The 15500-nt window shown below is 40.9% G+C and overlaps 1 protein-coding gene across 1 annotated transcript in view; it reads right to left on the reverse strand.

Moving 5' to 3' along the window:
- Positions 1 to 3704: 3704 nt before the first annotated feature.
- The window catches only part of HUWE1 (HECT, UBA and WWE domain containing 1, E3 ubiquitin protein ligase), a 198439-nt gene continuing 186643 nt past the window's right edge, over positions 3705 to 15500 (reverse strand). The window contains exons 75-83 of the mRNA XM_006875251.1: positions 9514 to 9759; positions 9043 to 9160; positions 8352 to 8492; positions 7045 to 7332; positions 6834 to 6939; positions 6416 to 6533; positions 5737 to 5918; positions 5232 to 5422; positions 3705 to 4321 (exon numbers count right to left, since the gene is read on the reverse strand). Of these exons, the coding sequence (XP_006875313.1) occupies positions 4219 to 4321; positions 5232 to 5422; positions 5737 to 5918; positions 6416 to 6533; positions 6834 to 6939; positions 7045 to 7332; positions 8352 to 8492; positions 9043 to 9160; positions 9514 to 9759 (1493 nt within the window). The 3' untranslated portion in view covers positions 3705 to 4218. The remainder of the gene's footprint in view (positions 4322 to 5231; positions 5423 to 5736; positions 5919 to 6415; positions 6534 to 6833; positions 6940 to 7044; positions 7333 to 8351; positions 8493 to 9042; positions 9161 to 9513; positions 9760 to 15500) is intronic.

Consider the following 15500-nt stretch of genomic DNA (forward strand, 5'->3'; position numbering starts at 1 on the left):
CAAATAATACGAGAAGCTGGGTTCTATGAAGAAAAATGTGGCGTCAGGATTGGAGTTAGACTCATTAACAACTTGAGATATGCAGATGATACAACCTTGCTTGCTGAAAGTGAAGAGGACTTGAAACATTTACTGATGAAGATTAAAGAGCACAGACTTCGGTAGGATTACATCTCAATGTCAAGAAAACAAAAAACCTCACCACTGGACCAATAAACATTCTTATCAACGGAGAAAAGACTCAAGTTGTCAAGGACTTCATTCTTCTAGGATAACTATCAACATTCGCGGAAGCAGCAGTCAAGAGATCAGATGATGTATTGCATTAGGCAAATCTGCTGCACAGGAACTTTTTAAAGTGTTGGAGAGCAAAGATGTCAGCTTGAGGACTAAGGTGCGCCTGACCCAAGCCATGGTATTTTCAATAACCTCATATGGATGCGAAAGTTGGACGGTGAATAAGGAAGATGGTAGAAGAATTGATGCGACAGGGCTGTATTCTTTCACCATACTTATTCAATCTGTATGCTGAGAAAATAATCCGAGAAGCTGGGTTATATGAAGAAAAATGCGGCATCAGAATTCAAGGAAGACTCATTAACAACCTGTGATATGCAGATGATATAACCTTGCTTGTTGAAAGTGAAGAGGATTTAAAATATTTACTGATGAAGATCAAAGAGCACAGCCTTCAGTATGGATTGCATCTCAATGTAAAAACAAAAATCCTCACCACTGGACCAATAAACATCTTTATTAACGGAGAAAATCATTCTTCTTGGATCAGCTATCAACCTCATGGAAGCAGCAGTCAAGAAATCAAACAATGTATTGCATTAGGCAAATCTGACGCACAAGACCTTTTTTAAAGTGTTGAAGATCAAAGATGTCAGTTTGTGGACTAAGGTACGCATGACCCAAGCCATGGTGTTTAGTTTGTACACCAGAATTTTCCAAATCTATGTTCTATTTTCATTTTGCACAGTTCATTTATTTTAACTTTATTGTGAATTGAGTGAAGGTTTACAGAGCACATAACCAATTTCCATATGCATGCGAAAGCTGGATAGTGAATAAGATTGTATTGATGCATTTGAGTTATGGTGTTAGAGAATATTGGAAGTACCACGGGCTGCCAAAAGAACAAACAGATGCATTGGAAGGAGTTACAGCCAGAGTACTCCTTGGGTGCCAGGATGTCTAGACTTTGTCTCTCATACTTTGGACATAGTGTCAGGAGGGACCAGTCGCTGGAGAAGGATATTACAATTGGTAAGGTGGACAGGATATTACGTTTGGCCCAGGTCTAGGCAGTGTTTTGTTCTGTTGTACATAGGGTTGCTATGAGTCCATGGCACCTAGCAACAACTTTTTTTTGAGATCTAAGATCTTGGTAATCTAAGATCTAAGATTTGTAATCTTGGTGTGGCTCTGTCCGTTAATGCGCTGGACTGCAAGGTCGGTGGTTCAAGCTCACCAGGCATTCCTTAGAACCCCTATACCGAGTTCCCATGGGTCAGAACTGACTCAGTGGCACTTAACAAGATTATAATGAGAGAATTTTAACAGATTTTCATTAACTTTTTAATCATGTTCCCAATCATTAATGCTCTAACTTCTCCCTTGTGTACATGCTCCCAGGACATGTAGCTGAAGTACTTAAGTGGTGTATTGTTGAATAAAACTCAGATGAGAGACAATTTGGGAGGAAGAAAAACAGAGGAAATGAACTGTCTGGGACCCAGGTGTCTTCAATAACACCACCCTTTGTTATTGGGTGGTGATATTGAAGACAAAAGTGTAAAGGACCTTGAAGTGGTGGAGTGTTGACTGCACTCTTGGATGGGAGGGAATATTAACTTCTGAGAAAGGAATGTGACAAAAACAATAGGTTAATATTCAGGAGGGCATAAGAATTCCAACCTTAAGGGGGAAGACAAGGTAGTCTTTCAGAGGATTCTCGCTGCCTTCCAGATCTGTCAATAAAATGTATGCTGATTCTCACCCCGAGTCTGTTATTGGCTGCAGTGGATAAAGTAACTTTATTAATGAATTAAATATTGTTTGCACTCATAACTCTACTTAGTGTGGTGGAGGTCCAAGCATAGAGAACTGTATAAAAGTAAACCATATCAGACATTTTCATTTAGTCTTTACCTTCACCTGGGAACAATTAACATAATTTATTAAAGCAGACCTTTAAAGTTGCCTCCATTTACATTAATACTTTTATACAGATTTAAGTTCTAGTACCTTTTGATCCAGCAAATGACTCCTTGTTGTATCTTTTGTTTCCTGCTTGACTCAGAACTGGTAGGGCAGTATTAAAAATGGTGGCAATCGGGTACACTGTTTTAAGTATAATGCTGGCTGTTGGTTTCAGACTACCTTTATTAAAGTAGTATCTTCAAGATTTATCAGGAATTCAATGTTAGCAAATGCCTTTTAGTTGTTGACAAGCTTTTCCTCATGACATTGAGGTAATACGCCATAAACACACTCCATAGACAAATCATATTAGAAATTTATACTATATCATTTAATTAGATGTGATTTTTCCAACAATCAGTTCTTGAGTTTATTAATCAAATTTACTATATTTCTTTTTCCTTTTAAAGCCCTATTGGATTCCCAGCCTTATTTTAGGTCACACTACTCTGCTCTTTATATAGCCATAGTATTCAACTCAAGAGTCACTGTAATGGAAAACCTTTCCTGACCATCCAGAGATCCCTTTTTACATCGGTTACAGGACTGATCAGTCTTCTTCTTTTATAAGAAGATTAAGAGCAGGAACAGGGTTGATTCATTGTTGTCTTCTCAGTGGTCAGAGCAGGGTCAGGTATACAGAAGCATGAATATGGGGGAAAAAAGGGGAGGGGTGGGGAAGATTTGTAGTAGCCATTTGCATCAGGTAAAGCACACACTCCTCTTCTAGACATTTTTTTTGGGGGGGGGTCATTGCTGTTGTTAAGTGCTGTCGTTCAAGTTGGTAATGACTCACAGTGACTCTGTCTAGGGTTTCTAAGGAGTGGCTGGTGGATTTGAATGGCCAAGCTTGCAGTTAGTGTCCAGTGCTTATCCTACAGAGCCTCAACAGAACTCCAGTCAAGTAGAAAATCATCAAGAGGTGGGCTCTCAGAAAATTAGTAAAATCACATAAAGCAAGCACTATTTTGGGTTACTTTTGTAAGTAAACTTTTACTACATCACTTTTTTCCCTTTGATAGCTAGAACCATCAACCTTTAAATGTTGGATGGACCACTATGTGAGCTGCAAATATACTGGTTGACAGACAGGCAGATTACAAGACAGACAAAGCAACTGAAAAGATGGGAAGACTTTTCTGAAGAGCTACTCAAATTATGTAGTCGCATTCTGCACAATCGAGTGCTTTTTGCCATCCTTGAGCAAGGTAACACTTTATCCTTTGCTGCAATCTCCAGCACCATCATTATTCCCCAAGTGCCGATACCATTTTAAGAAAAATTCCCTCCACGTTCTTGGTTGCTGCTTCTCTTTCCTGATTGTAGGAAAACAAACTTGAATGAGGAAGATGCACCAGTGGTGTTGGTGGTAGGCAAGTGGACAGGGAAAAGATGGTTTTTCTGGAGGATATATACATATTTGGATCTCTTCTCCAGATGTCTAGCCTGGTAGGTTAAGAACTGGTTTATGTTTGAAAAAACGCCATTGTGAAGAATGAGTTATGAAGAGTGCTCTTTATTTGAAACCTCCACAACACAGACGCCAATCTTGTCTCGCATTGAATCATTAGCTGTGCACATCAACACATTCCAAGCACAAATTAAGAAATGCAAACAGAACAAAAAAATATATATATATATAATTTTTCCCCTATCCAAAGGTTTCAAGTCTCAATGCAGCAAATCCTTCTTTAACACAGACTCTGAGGAGCACATTGTTTGAACAGTTGGGACAAACGGGTCCCTGCAAAGGCTACTGCCTTTTTAACACCTGGGGTGGGGATCATGGACGGCGTGGAAAGGGCAGAGGAAATGAGGGAAGGAGAGGTGGGAAGAGAATGAGGAGAGGGGGGAAAAGGGAAGATGGGGCAGCTGGGACACACACATGATGAACTGGTGGATTTCATTTATTGTTTTCTGACATTTTCTTTCTGGTTCTCTTTTGTTGCTATTTCCCCCCTCCCTAGGTCCAACAATGGTAGAAAAACCCCAGAGGTGGGCAGGGCCTTACTAGGCCAACCCAAAGCCTTCAGAGCACTCCTGGATGGCCAACAGTAACATGTGGCGGAGTTTCTCAAAGCTCTCATAGGCTGGCAGGTCCAGCTGATTAAAACTGTGGAAAGAAACATCAAATAGTGACAAAAAGACAGTAACTAAACCCCTGTGTTCCTATGATACCCACTGACCTTTCCTCCCAGAGAAAACACATTCCTCACTAATAGCTGACTCCCAATCCTGTCTGCCCTTCAATACTGGTCGCCAGTACCTCTCTAAAACACAACTCCTCCTTATACATCATGATTAAAGTGCAAACTCTAAGAAAGGAGTCAGGGTCATTGGTGATATGATTTCTGCTGAGTTCTTTAGCTTTCTGTTTCCTATAACCTTCTCCTTGCTGAACTCTGTAATACATCATGCTGTCTTGTGTTGTTGTTAATTTGCATGTCTCCTATGCTATCAGTCTCAAATATCATTTTTTCCATAAAAACAAAACAAAATACACACAAATAAAAACTGACAAGTTGCTGCAGTATCAATTCTGACTCATGGCAATCCCATGTATCAGAGCAGAATACCAGGATTTTCTTCTGAGGCACCCATGGGCAGACTCGAATCTCTAACCTATTGGCTAGCAACTGAGCAGGTTAATTGCTTTTAATACCCAGAAACTTGTAACCGGTTATTGTCTAGTCAATTTTGACTCATGGAGATCCCATGTTTATCAGTGTAGAACTGTGCTGTTCACAGGGTATTCAGTGGCTGATTTTTGGGAAATTGCCAGGTCTTTCTTATGAGGTACCTCTGGGTAGACTTAAACCTCTAACCATTCAATTAGCAGCTGAGTGTGTTAACTGTTCACACCACTCAGGGATTCCACCCCCATAAAATCATCAAACTGTGAGCTACCAAAGGTTCATGTCAGGTCAGATTTGTGTTTCAAATTTTGGGTAGGAGACTAGAAGTGTGTCAAATATGTGAGTTAAATCTAAATGCTGAAAAGGAGAACAACCTCTTCCTCTTACCATGTGTGAGCTGAAGGTAGGCGATCTGTGGACCTGTCATCTCGATGAATCTGAAATTTCTGAATGCCATTCATACCTTCAAGGGCAGCAAAGCCTTGCAGGGGCACCTTGGAAGTACCCGTAACAAACTGGAGGAACTTGGCACGGTCAGCTTGGTCAAAAGAGCGCAACGCTCTCCAGAACCATTGGATCTGCAAAAAGGGACACAAAAAGCCAGTGCTAGATAGAGACTTCCTAGAAGAAGGGGGGAATGTAATTTGGGAAACAGCATTGGACTTTTAATATGAAGCAAATCCTTTCCATGGTATGGTCTTCATTTCATACATTCATAAAATGGGGAAGAACATCACCTGAAAATATGCTCCAGAAGAATGAAGACTAAGTATTTAGGCTAACTTACCCACAACCCTTTTGCCCCAAGAATACAGATTTATTTGGGATCATACAAATTAGCACTGCTCAGAGTAAGAGGAACATATAGGGTGGGATGTCAGCAGCAGCTCACCTGAATAGAATTGGACTGATACTTGTGGTATTCAGTGTTAGATTTCAGATCATCAATGTCAATTGTGGGCAATCCTGATATGAGCAGCTCTAACTCCTGCTCAGTGAAGATGGAAATGAGGCGCTTTGGAATGATTTCATAGAAGCCTTCTAAGAAAGCTGCCAGTTGTTTGCGGATGGCTCCTGGGAAAAGAACCAAAAGGCTACATGACTTCTGAACTCACACAACTGTTAGAAGTCAGAGATCCCCAATCTGACTCCTGATACTACTAGGATGTCGAATGACCTGCCTGCCGCTCACCCAACAATCTGTATTTAGGCCCCTGTATTCGAGTGAAGGAGCTCTGGTAGCATAGTGGTTATGAACTGGGCCGCTAATCACATGGTCAGCTGTTCGAAACTACCAGCTGTTCCACGGGAGAAAGATGAGGCTTTCTGCTCCCGTAAAGATTTACAGCCTCGGAACTCTACAGGGTCGCTATGAGTCGGAACCGACTCCACGGCACATAACAACAACATTCGAGTGAAGTAAAATTCTTGGTCAGGTTTTTGAACTCCTGCTGTCCAAGGCTTTTATGGCTGTGTCACAGGAGAAGAGAACAACAACAGTTTGTGAAATGAATGAAGTCTGACTTCTTCCCATATTGAGCAATGAAGGGCCTAAGTGATATTTCTCTTACCTGTCATTCTCATCTGGCACACCAGGTGTACATACTCCTTTTTATTCTCTTCAGTTACCAAAATGTTGGCTCCATTGGGTTTGAGGTCACGAACTTCACAGACTCCAAACTCTTGGACCTAGAGTACCCCAAAACAACAATCATGCATTACATGCTTTATCTATGATGGGACTAAAATAGATAACTTGGAACACACTCTAAATTCCTTGCTATGTCCTACCCTAAACAGAGAGATGAAACAAATCCCTAAGAAACAATGACTTGTCATTAACTCACAACCCCCATAACAAGGAAAGGCTTAGAGTAGAAATGAGAAAAATTACTCCTTGGCTCTAAAACACTTAAGCAAAGCAGAAAGGGTAAAGAGTAGTCTCCCAAACTAGCTCTGATGTGCTGTTACTAGGATTTTCTGACCTACCTCGGTGCTAAAGGTGAGGTCATATCCTAGGGTAGAGACATCGTTTTCCAGCAGATAAACGAGGCCCTGGTAGAAGTGGTAATCTTCGCTCTCCATATCTGTATATCTAGAAAAACAGAAGCAGACAGAGTAAAAGGGAGGCAATGGAGAAGTCACAAGGAAAAATAAAAAGGTTTGGTCTCTAATGTTGAGGATAATGCCACAAGCTTACCTGACAGATTTGCCCAGAATGTGTTTGTAGAAGGAGCGAGTAAAGTAGCACTCTAAGAGGCGGTTGTCATACACAGCTTTGGCCACAATACGTCCAACAAATTTGAAGTAGCTGAGGTGGTTGGGGTTGCAGTGGGAAGATGGATTGATGGTGTAGGTGACCCGATCACCAGGTGAGGTGCGGAACAAGGCATACATAGGGTTAAACATCTCTCGAGAGATTATCATATACCACTCCCGCAGGAGCCCTCCAGCATCCTGCCCTTCTTCTCCTTCAAACACTATATACCTGTACAAGACAGCAAAACAGAAAAATGCTGTGTGAAGTAACTCATTCATTTACTCAGTAGTACTCAAGTCTATTAAGGTGCTCTGGTAGCGTAGTGGTTACAAATCGGACTGTGAACTGCAAGGTTAGCAGTTCGAAACTATCAGCTGTTCTGTGGGAGAAAGATGAGGCTTTCTGTTCCTGTAAAGAGTCAGAACCAACTCCACAGCAAATAACAACAACAACTGAAGTCTATGGGGAATGCAGAGTCAGGTAATAGCCTAAATGCGTATAAAGGATTAGGGGCCTAGGATGGGAAAAAAAAAAAAAAGGCACTATTGATAGAAGAAATATTTTGAAATATCAGTAAAGGTTCACTGAGAGGTGTGGGGTAGGGAAGACACATATTCTAGAGTAAACACCAAATAGCAAAGGTATGAGAGGCCTAAGTGAGGCCTGACTTATGGCAAACAAAGAGAAAAGGGGAGGTGGTATTAAAGAGAACTGAGCCCAAAGTCAATTTCTATAATGTAGTTGGGGTGGCGTTGTTGGTAAAGCATGACAGTCTGTTTTGAAAAATTCTGACCTGCTATGTGATTAGCTGGATGGTGAGCCCATACCACTGCTGGTGGGGGTGGAGGGGTGGAATGAGGAAGACAGGACATGGACATCAAATGGATACAGAGAATTTAGTTCCTGAGTTTAGGAACATCAAAAGCTACACCAATAACGATATTATGTCAATATCACCAATGAGTAACACCAATTTGGTGGGAGGCCATTCATACAAACATGGTCTTCCCCAACCCAGGGTACCCAGCCTTCTAGTTCATCACATGTTTGGCAATTTTGGGGTAGTTTAGCCAAAGGGCCAGCCAGCAGATAAGCCTTACAAGATCAGGCCAACAAGAATGAGAGCTAATTTGGTAAGAATATTTAAGCCATATTCCTATGGGTGAAGATAGCACTTCTCATAAATTCCCCGGCACATCTGAGACCTGAGTAAGCCTCATCATGTCTATTATCTGCTTCAGGCTTACAATCGGTTCTTCATTTCCTCAGGGGATTTGCGGTGCAGCTCACGATAAGAGTCTTCAAACACATGGTCACGGCGGACATGCACAGCCATATCCTCTTTCCGGAGCCCCTCATCCAAACGCTCCAGCTCTTGGCGGAAATATCTTGGAAGGTAGGAAAGGAAAGAAATTAGGATTGTGTGTGGCAGAACAAAATTTCATTTGTTTGTCTTCTATCCTCCAAACACTTTAATCCCTGGTTCTTTGGTAAATGCCCAGGCATTGGGAGAGTTATGTTGTTCATTACCAACTAAATGTTTCCTCATGGAATAAGGGCTCACAGTTTGTGGTATGTGATTTCTGCAACAAGCATGCAAACATGTGTAAATACACATGAAGGAAGAGGAGTGCGGGTGACAGGAGTGTTATCAAAGCCTCCTCAGAGACCCAAATCACCCTATTCATTACCCCGAAGAATGTAATGGAACTTTAGAAATGACGTGGCTAAACAAATGCTCTCATCTCCTTGATGAAGAATTGAAAACAGGGCAGAGAAGGCCAGGACATGTCTCAGCAAAATGACAAGTCAGTAACACAGTAAAGCCTCTTCTCTTAAGTGAAACCACTAAGTGGAATTTCTTTCCCCATAAGCAAACCGAGTACTCCCCCAAGATCCCTGCTTTCCTTGCCCCACAACAACATTCAGAGGACATACTTGCGTTTGACATCAAAGTCAAGGACACGAATGTAGTCTACCAAGACTGCAAAAGGTCCATCTGCAAGGTGGGTGGTGGACTGCCGTAAGATCTGGTTTAACACAGTGCGATGAGTCTCTGAGAGGATAAAGGACAGCAGGAATCAGCACACTCATGGGTCTCTGAAGGCCCTAGACAGCCATCCAGCAACTCTCTCTTCCTCCTCACTTGTTTCAGGGGCCTAAAAGCTAGGGACCAGTCTTGAGGTGTGAACACAAATCTACAAATTTCAAACACTTTGTTTTGTCACTGCCTCAAAACAAAGCCCAAACTCCTTCAAGTATCACACAAGGGGTTCTAGAACTGATCCCATACTGACCCAACTAGCCTCACTTTTTACCTACACATTCCACATTGCTGAATCAAATAAGGTTAAAGCACATGAAGTAGCCATGTAGAAAAAGAAACATTCTATATAGAGTTCCCTTTACCTGCAAAACGAAGGAACTTCTGTGTGTCAGGGGGTAGACTTGAGGAGATATGCATAGATGAGGGCTCCCGGGAGAAGAAAGGGTCAAGGGATGAAGGAGTGGCTGGGGTTAAGGGGGCAGGGGAGAGTGGAGGAGGCTCGTCCTTGATGTGTGCCAACTGGCTTTCACGGGTGTCTCGGACAGGAGGCTTGCTTTCCCGCTCTGTAGCATGGACCAGAAAGAATGCCTCGACAGCAGGCTGTAGCACTAGGGATAGGAATGACAGAGAAATTACTACTTCTTTTTTTTTTTTTAAAGTAATTTCCAAAATACAAACCTCCCACCTCATAAATAAATTACAAAAATACAGAAAGGAGACAGAGAAGGGCATGGCTTGATGGCGGATAGGGTAGAGGTGCAGTGAAGTTCGTCATCAGCAATACCACAGAATACCGGTGAAGCAGGTTCAGGACACGGCTCCAAAACTCTGAACCACATAGGTAGGAATATTTTAAAAGTCTGAAAGAAGCTTACAGCTAGTGTAACTGGTAGTGGAAGTAAGAACCCACGTACTTTTTGAAACCGCCGGGCTTGATGACCCGGAGCTGACAACTTGGGGGAGACCAAATGACAAGACCAAGCAGGAACAGACCCACCATGGAATAACACTGTGGGAACCTCGGAGCATAGGTGGACAATACACTTTTGGTTTTGCTTTGCTCTGATTTTCTTTTTTTTTTTTTTTTCTGTTCATTGGCCACCCACTGCTTGTGCACCTCCATTCTGGTGACAAAAGGGGGTACCTGAGTGAGTAGACGCCCCCCACCCCCACAACTGGTGGGTTCTTCTGCCACGCATGCACACAGATACTCTCAGCCCAAGAGCCAGCCCTGAATTGTTTTTTTAATAGGGAAAAGGCCAGAACAAGAGGTGTGGAGAGGGAAAGAGAGTTTAAAACAAAACAGGCCAAAAAGCTGAAAGAGGACATTAAAGTTATACTCTTATGAGGCTACAGATTTCCCCCTCTTCTCTCCCTCCACTCCCCTTTCTGCAATTATAGACTACAGTATCCAATCTAGTTTTTTTTTTTTTCTTGTTTTTTGCTGTTGCTGTTTTATGTCCCCCCTTTTACCTTTGGGGACTCTTTATCTCCCTATATCACCCAAGAAGAGACGGCAACTGGTGCCATATAGTCAAGCTACAATCACACACTATAAAACACCAAAATAAAGGCAAGAACTGATACCAACTGCCATACACCAGGAAGGCAGACAACACCTGGGAAACTTACTCTACTCTGAGATAAGCAATAAGGAGAGTGAAAAGGGAAGCCCACATCCTGATCACATCAACCTGGAGGCAATGAGAAAGCATAAAAAATACCAAAACACACAATTAAGAATTAAGGCCACAGATAAACACTAAACATATCCAAGAAGCAAAAGCAGATCACCATATCAGCACATGTCCAGAAACAAGATAAAATGTCTGAGACAAATGACCTAGAGGTAGACCTGGACTACAATCTGGAAGGAGGGCAGGCCTTGGAAATGCCTAAGAATTCAGAAAAATGATGATAAAATGTTTCAAAACACTTTACAATGGAGTTGAGAAAAATAAGGAAGAAGTCAGGAAAGCACTACAGGAACAATTAAATAAGATACAGCATTGGAAACAATTCAAAACCTACAGAAAGAGGTCCAAACGATCAATAATATCAGAAATAGGCAATACACTGAAAGGGCAAAGGAGTAGAATTGAAGAGCTGGAAGGCAGAACTAGTGAGCTGGAAGACAAATTACTAAGATAGAAGAGCAAGCAGAAAAGAGGATAAAAAAATCTGAAGAAGGTCTAAGATTCATGTTGGACAACATGAAGAGGAATAGCTTAAGAATTAACAGCATTCCAGAACAAGAAGAATCAAGCAAGTCCACAGAGGAAATAGTTGAAGAACTGCTGGAAGAAAATTTCTCTAACATCCTGAAAAGTGAAAAGATATTCAAGAAGCTCAACGAACCCCAGGAAGGATAGACCCCAAAAGAAAATCACCAAGACATATCATAATCAGGCTCTACAAAATCAAAGATTAGGAGACAATCCTGAAAGCAGCTACGGAAAACAGAAGTGTTACATACAAAGGCAAGCAAGTCAGAGCTCAGATCTGTCAGCAAAAACCACACAAGCAAGAAGGCAATGGGGAGACATAAAACCCTGAAAGAAAAAAAACTGTTAACCAAGAATCCTTTATCCAGCAAAGCTACCAATCAAATACGAAGGTGTAATCAAAACACTCCAGGATAAACAGAAGCTAAGGGATTTTGCCAAATCCAACGGTGTGCTACAAAACATCCTAAAGGAAGTTCTGTAGACTGAAAACCAACAAGAACAGACAATAACCAGAGATTGACATACTTGGAAGAAACTCCCAGAACTAAATCAATAGTAGGAAGAGTCAAGAATAGAACAAAACTATAAGAACAAACTCAGAGAATCTGGGAGGTCAGTCTATGATCAAAGCAACTACAATGTAAAAGAAGGTAAACACCTAGGAGCAGAGACCCAGATGGTGAGAAGGCCAGGTAGAAGATAAAATACAATGCACGTAAAGGAGGGAAAAGTTAAAGGACTATAAGGTAACCTCAAAATTAATACTTCACAACATACCAAGAAAATGAAAATACAAGAAGAACATGGAAACATTAAAACTATGAGGAAACTCACAAATAAGAACACAAAAACCATGAACTCAGCAAAGAAAGACACACAGAACAAAGAAAGCAGCAACACCACAAAAAAAACAAACAGCTGTCTGCAAGAGACACATCTCACACACAGAGACAAAAACAGATTAAAAGTCAAAGGATGGAAAAAAATATACCAAGCTAATTGCAATCAAAATAGAACAGGAGAGGCAGTACTAATCTCTGATAAAATAAACTTCAAGGCAAACACCAGCATAATAGATAAAGATGGACATCATGTCATGATTAAAGGGACAATTGAACAAGATGAAATAACCATAATAAACAGCTATGCTCCCAATGAAAGAGCTCCAAAATATATGAAGCAAACTCTAATAGACTTGAAGAAATAGACGAATCTTCAATAGTGGGTGATTTTAATACATCACTTTCAAAAATGGATACAACAACCAGAGAGAAACTTGAAAAAGACACAGAGGAACTAAGCAACACAATCAGCCAACAACAGCACAATACACATTCTTTGCCAGTACACATGGAACATTCTCCAGAATAGACCATGTGTTAGGCCACAAAACCTCCATAAATTTACAAATATCAAAATACCACAAAGAATCTTCTCAGACCACAATGCTATCAAATTAGAAATCAACTATAGGAAGACCAAGAAAATAAAGTCAAATACATGGAAACTGAATAACACCCTGCTAAAACACGACTAAGGAGCTCTGGTAGCATAGTGGTTATGAATCAGGCTATGAACCACGAGGTCAGCAGTTCAAAACTACCAGCTGTTCCATGGGAGAAAGATGAGGCTTTCTGCTCCCGTAAAGATTTACAGCCTCGGAAACCCTATACAGGGTTGCTATGAGTCGGAACCGACTCCACGGCACAAAACAACAACAACAACAACAAAGTGACTGGGTAATAGAAGAAATTAAACGTGAACTTAGAAAGTTCCTAGAAACAAATGAGAACGAAAACACAACATACCAAAATCTTTGGGACATGGCAAAAGCAGTGCTGAGAGGACAATTTATTACAATAAACGTACACATCCAAAAAGAAGAAAGAACTAAAATCAACACATTAACACAGCATCTACAACAATTAGAAACAGACCAACAGAAGGAACCTACAGCCACCAAAAGAAAAGAAATAATAAAGATCAGAACAGAAATACATGAGATAGAAAACAGAAAAAGCTATAGAAACAACAGGATAAGAAGCTGGTTCTATGACAGGATTAACAAAATTGACAGACCATTGGCAAACCTAACAAAAGAAAAGAGGGAGAAGACAAAAATAACACACATTAGAATCCACATGGGCCATGTCACAATGAACCAAAGAAAATCAAAAGGGCAATAACAGAATAATACGAAAAGTTGTACTCCAACAAATTTGAAGACTTAGAAGAGATGGTTACATTTTTAGAAACACACGACCTACCTAAACTTACACAGAGTAAAGTAGAAAACCTGAACAGACACATCACAAAAGAAGAAATTGATCAGGTCATCAAAAAACTCCCAAGCAAAAGAAGTCCAAGTCCAGATGGCTTCACTGGTGAGTTCTAAAAAACATCCAGGGAAGAGCTGTCAACAATTCTACAAAAATTACTGCAGAATATAGAGAAGGATGGAAAACTTCCTAATATATTTTATGAAGCAAGCATAACCCTCATACCAAAACCAGGGAAGGACATCACTAAGAAAGAAAATTACAAACCAATTTATCCCTCATGAACATGTAAGCAAAAATTCTCAACAAAATCCTAGCCAACAGAATCCAGCAGGACATCAAAAAGATAATACCATCATGATCAAGAAAAAAGAAAAGAACCACACGATCATATTGATTGATGCAGAAAAGGCATTTGACAAAATCCAATATCCATTCCTGATAAAGACACTCAACAAAGTAGGAATTGAAGGGAAATTCCTTCAATAATCAGGAGGATTTATACTAAACCAACAGCCTACACATCACTCTCAATGGAGAGAAACTGAAAGCCTTCCCCCTCCATGAAGAGGAACCAGACAAGGATGCCCTTTGCCACCACTCCTATTCAATATTGTTCTGGAAGTCTTATCAAGAGCGATACGGCAAGACAGGGAAATTAAAGGCATCCAAATTGGCAATGTTGTTGTTGTTAAGTGCCGTCGAGTTGGTTCCGACCCATAGCGACCCTGTGAAGGGTTTCCAAGGAGCAGCTGGTGAGCTTGAACTACTGACCTTGCAGTTCAAACGGCTTTGCAGTCTGGTGCATTAACCCAAAGTGCCATACCAGGACTCCAAATTGGCACAATGGAGGGGATTATAACCATGGCAATGAAACGATATATGATAGGATGAATGTAAAGCTGATGGTCTCCCATGTAAACTATCACATATTCACAATAAAACATTAAAAAAAAAAAAGTTGGAAGAGAATGGTGTTCGATTCCTGGGCCAGTGCACACCACCCATCTGTCTGTGGAGGCTGGTTTTGCTACCATGTTGAACAGATTTCAGCAGAGCTTCCAGACTACAACAGACCAGGAAGAAAAGTGTGGTGATTGACTCCTGTGAAAACCCTCTGGATCACAGTGGTCTGAGTCCCAGTGGATCAATGGCGATAGCTCAGGTCCCAGCAGCATTCATTACATTGTGTTTGGGAGTCAATGGCACTTAACAGCAACATTTGGTAGCTGTCACATTTGTCGTTTTCTTCCACAGGGTCTGCCCTATTTTTAAATAATTTTATTAGCTGCTGAGTATTTTACTGACTTGCTCATCAGTAGTTGTCTCTCTTTCAAGAGTGTAATCCCATTGGGGTCAGGGATTTTGTCCTGCTCATTATTGTTCCTCTAAGACCTAAAGTTGTGCTTGGTACACAGTTGTTGTTGTTAGGTGCCATCACGTCATTTAAAATCTAACCGCTGCCTCCTTGAGTATTGATGGTGGATCTAAGCAAAATGAAGTCTTTGACAACTTCAATCTTTTCTCTATTTGTCAGGATGTTATTTATTGGCCCAGTTGAGAGAATTTTTGTTTTCTTTATATTGAGGTGCAATCCATAGTGAACTGTGGGGCTTTGATCTGTGTCAGTAAGTATTTAAGTCCTGTTTGTTTCCTGAAAGCAAAGTTGTATCATCTGCATATCATAGGTTGTTAATGAGTCTTCCTCCAACCCTGATGCCATGTTTTGCTTCATATAACCCAGCTTCTCGGATTATTTTCTCAGCATACAGATTGAGTAACTATGGCAAAAGAATACAATCCTGGCGCACACCTTTCCTAATTTTAAATTATTCAGTGTCC

Source organism: Chrysochloris asiatica, unplaced genomic scaffold, assembly GCF_000296735.1.
Source record: "Chrysochloris asiatica unplaced genomic scaffold, ChrAsi1.0 scaffold00315, whole genome shotgun sequence".
Lineage (NCBI taxonomy): Eukaryota > Metazoa > Chordata > Mammalia > Afrosoricida > Chrysochloridae > Chrysochloris > Chrysochloris asiatica.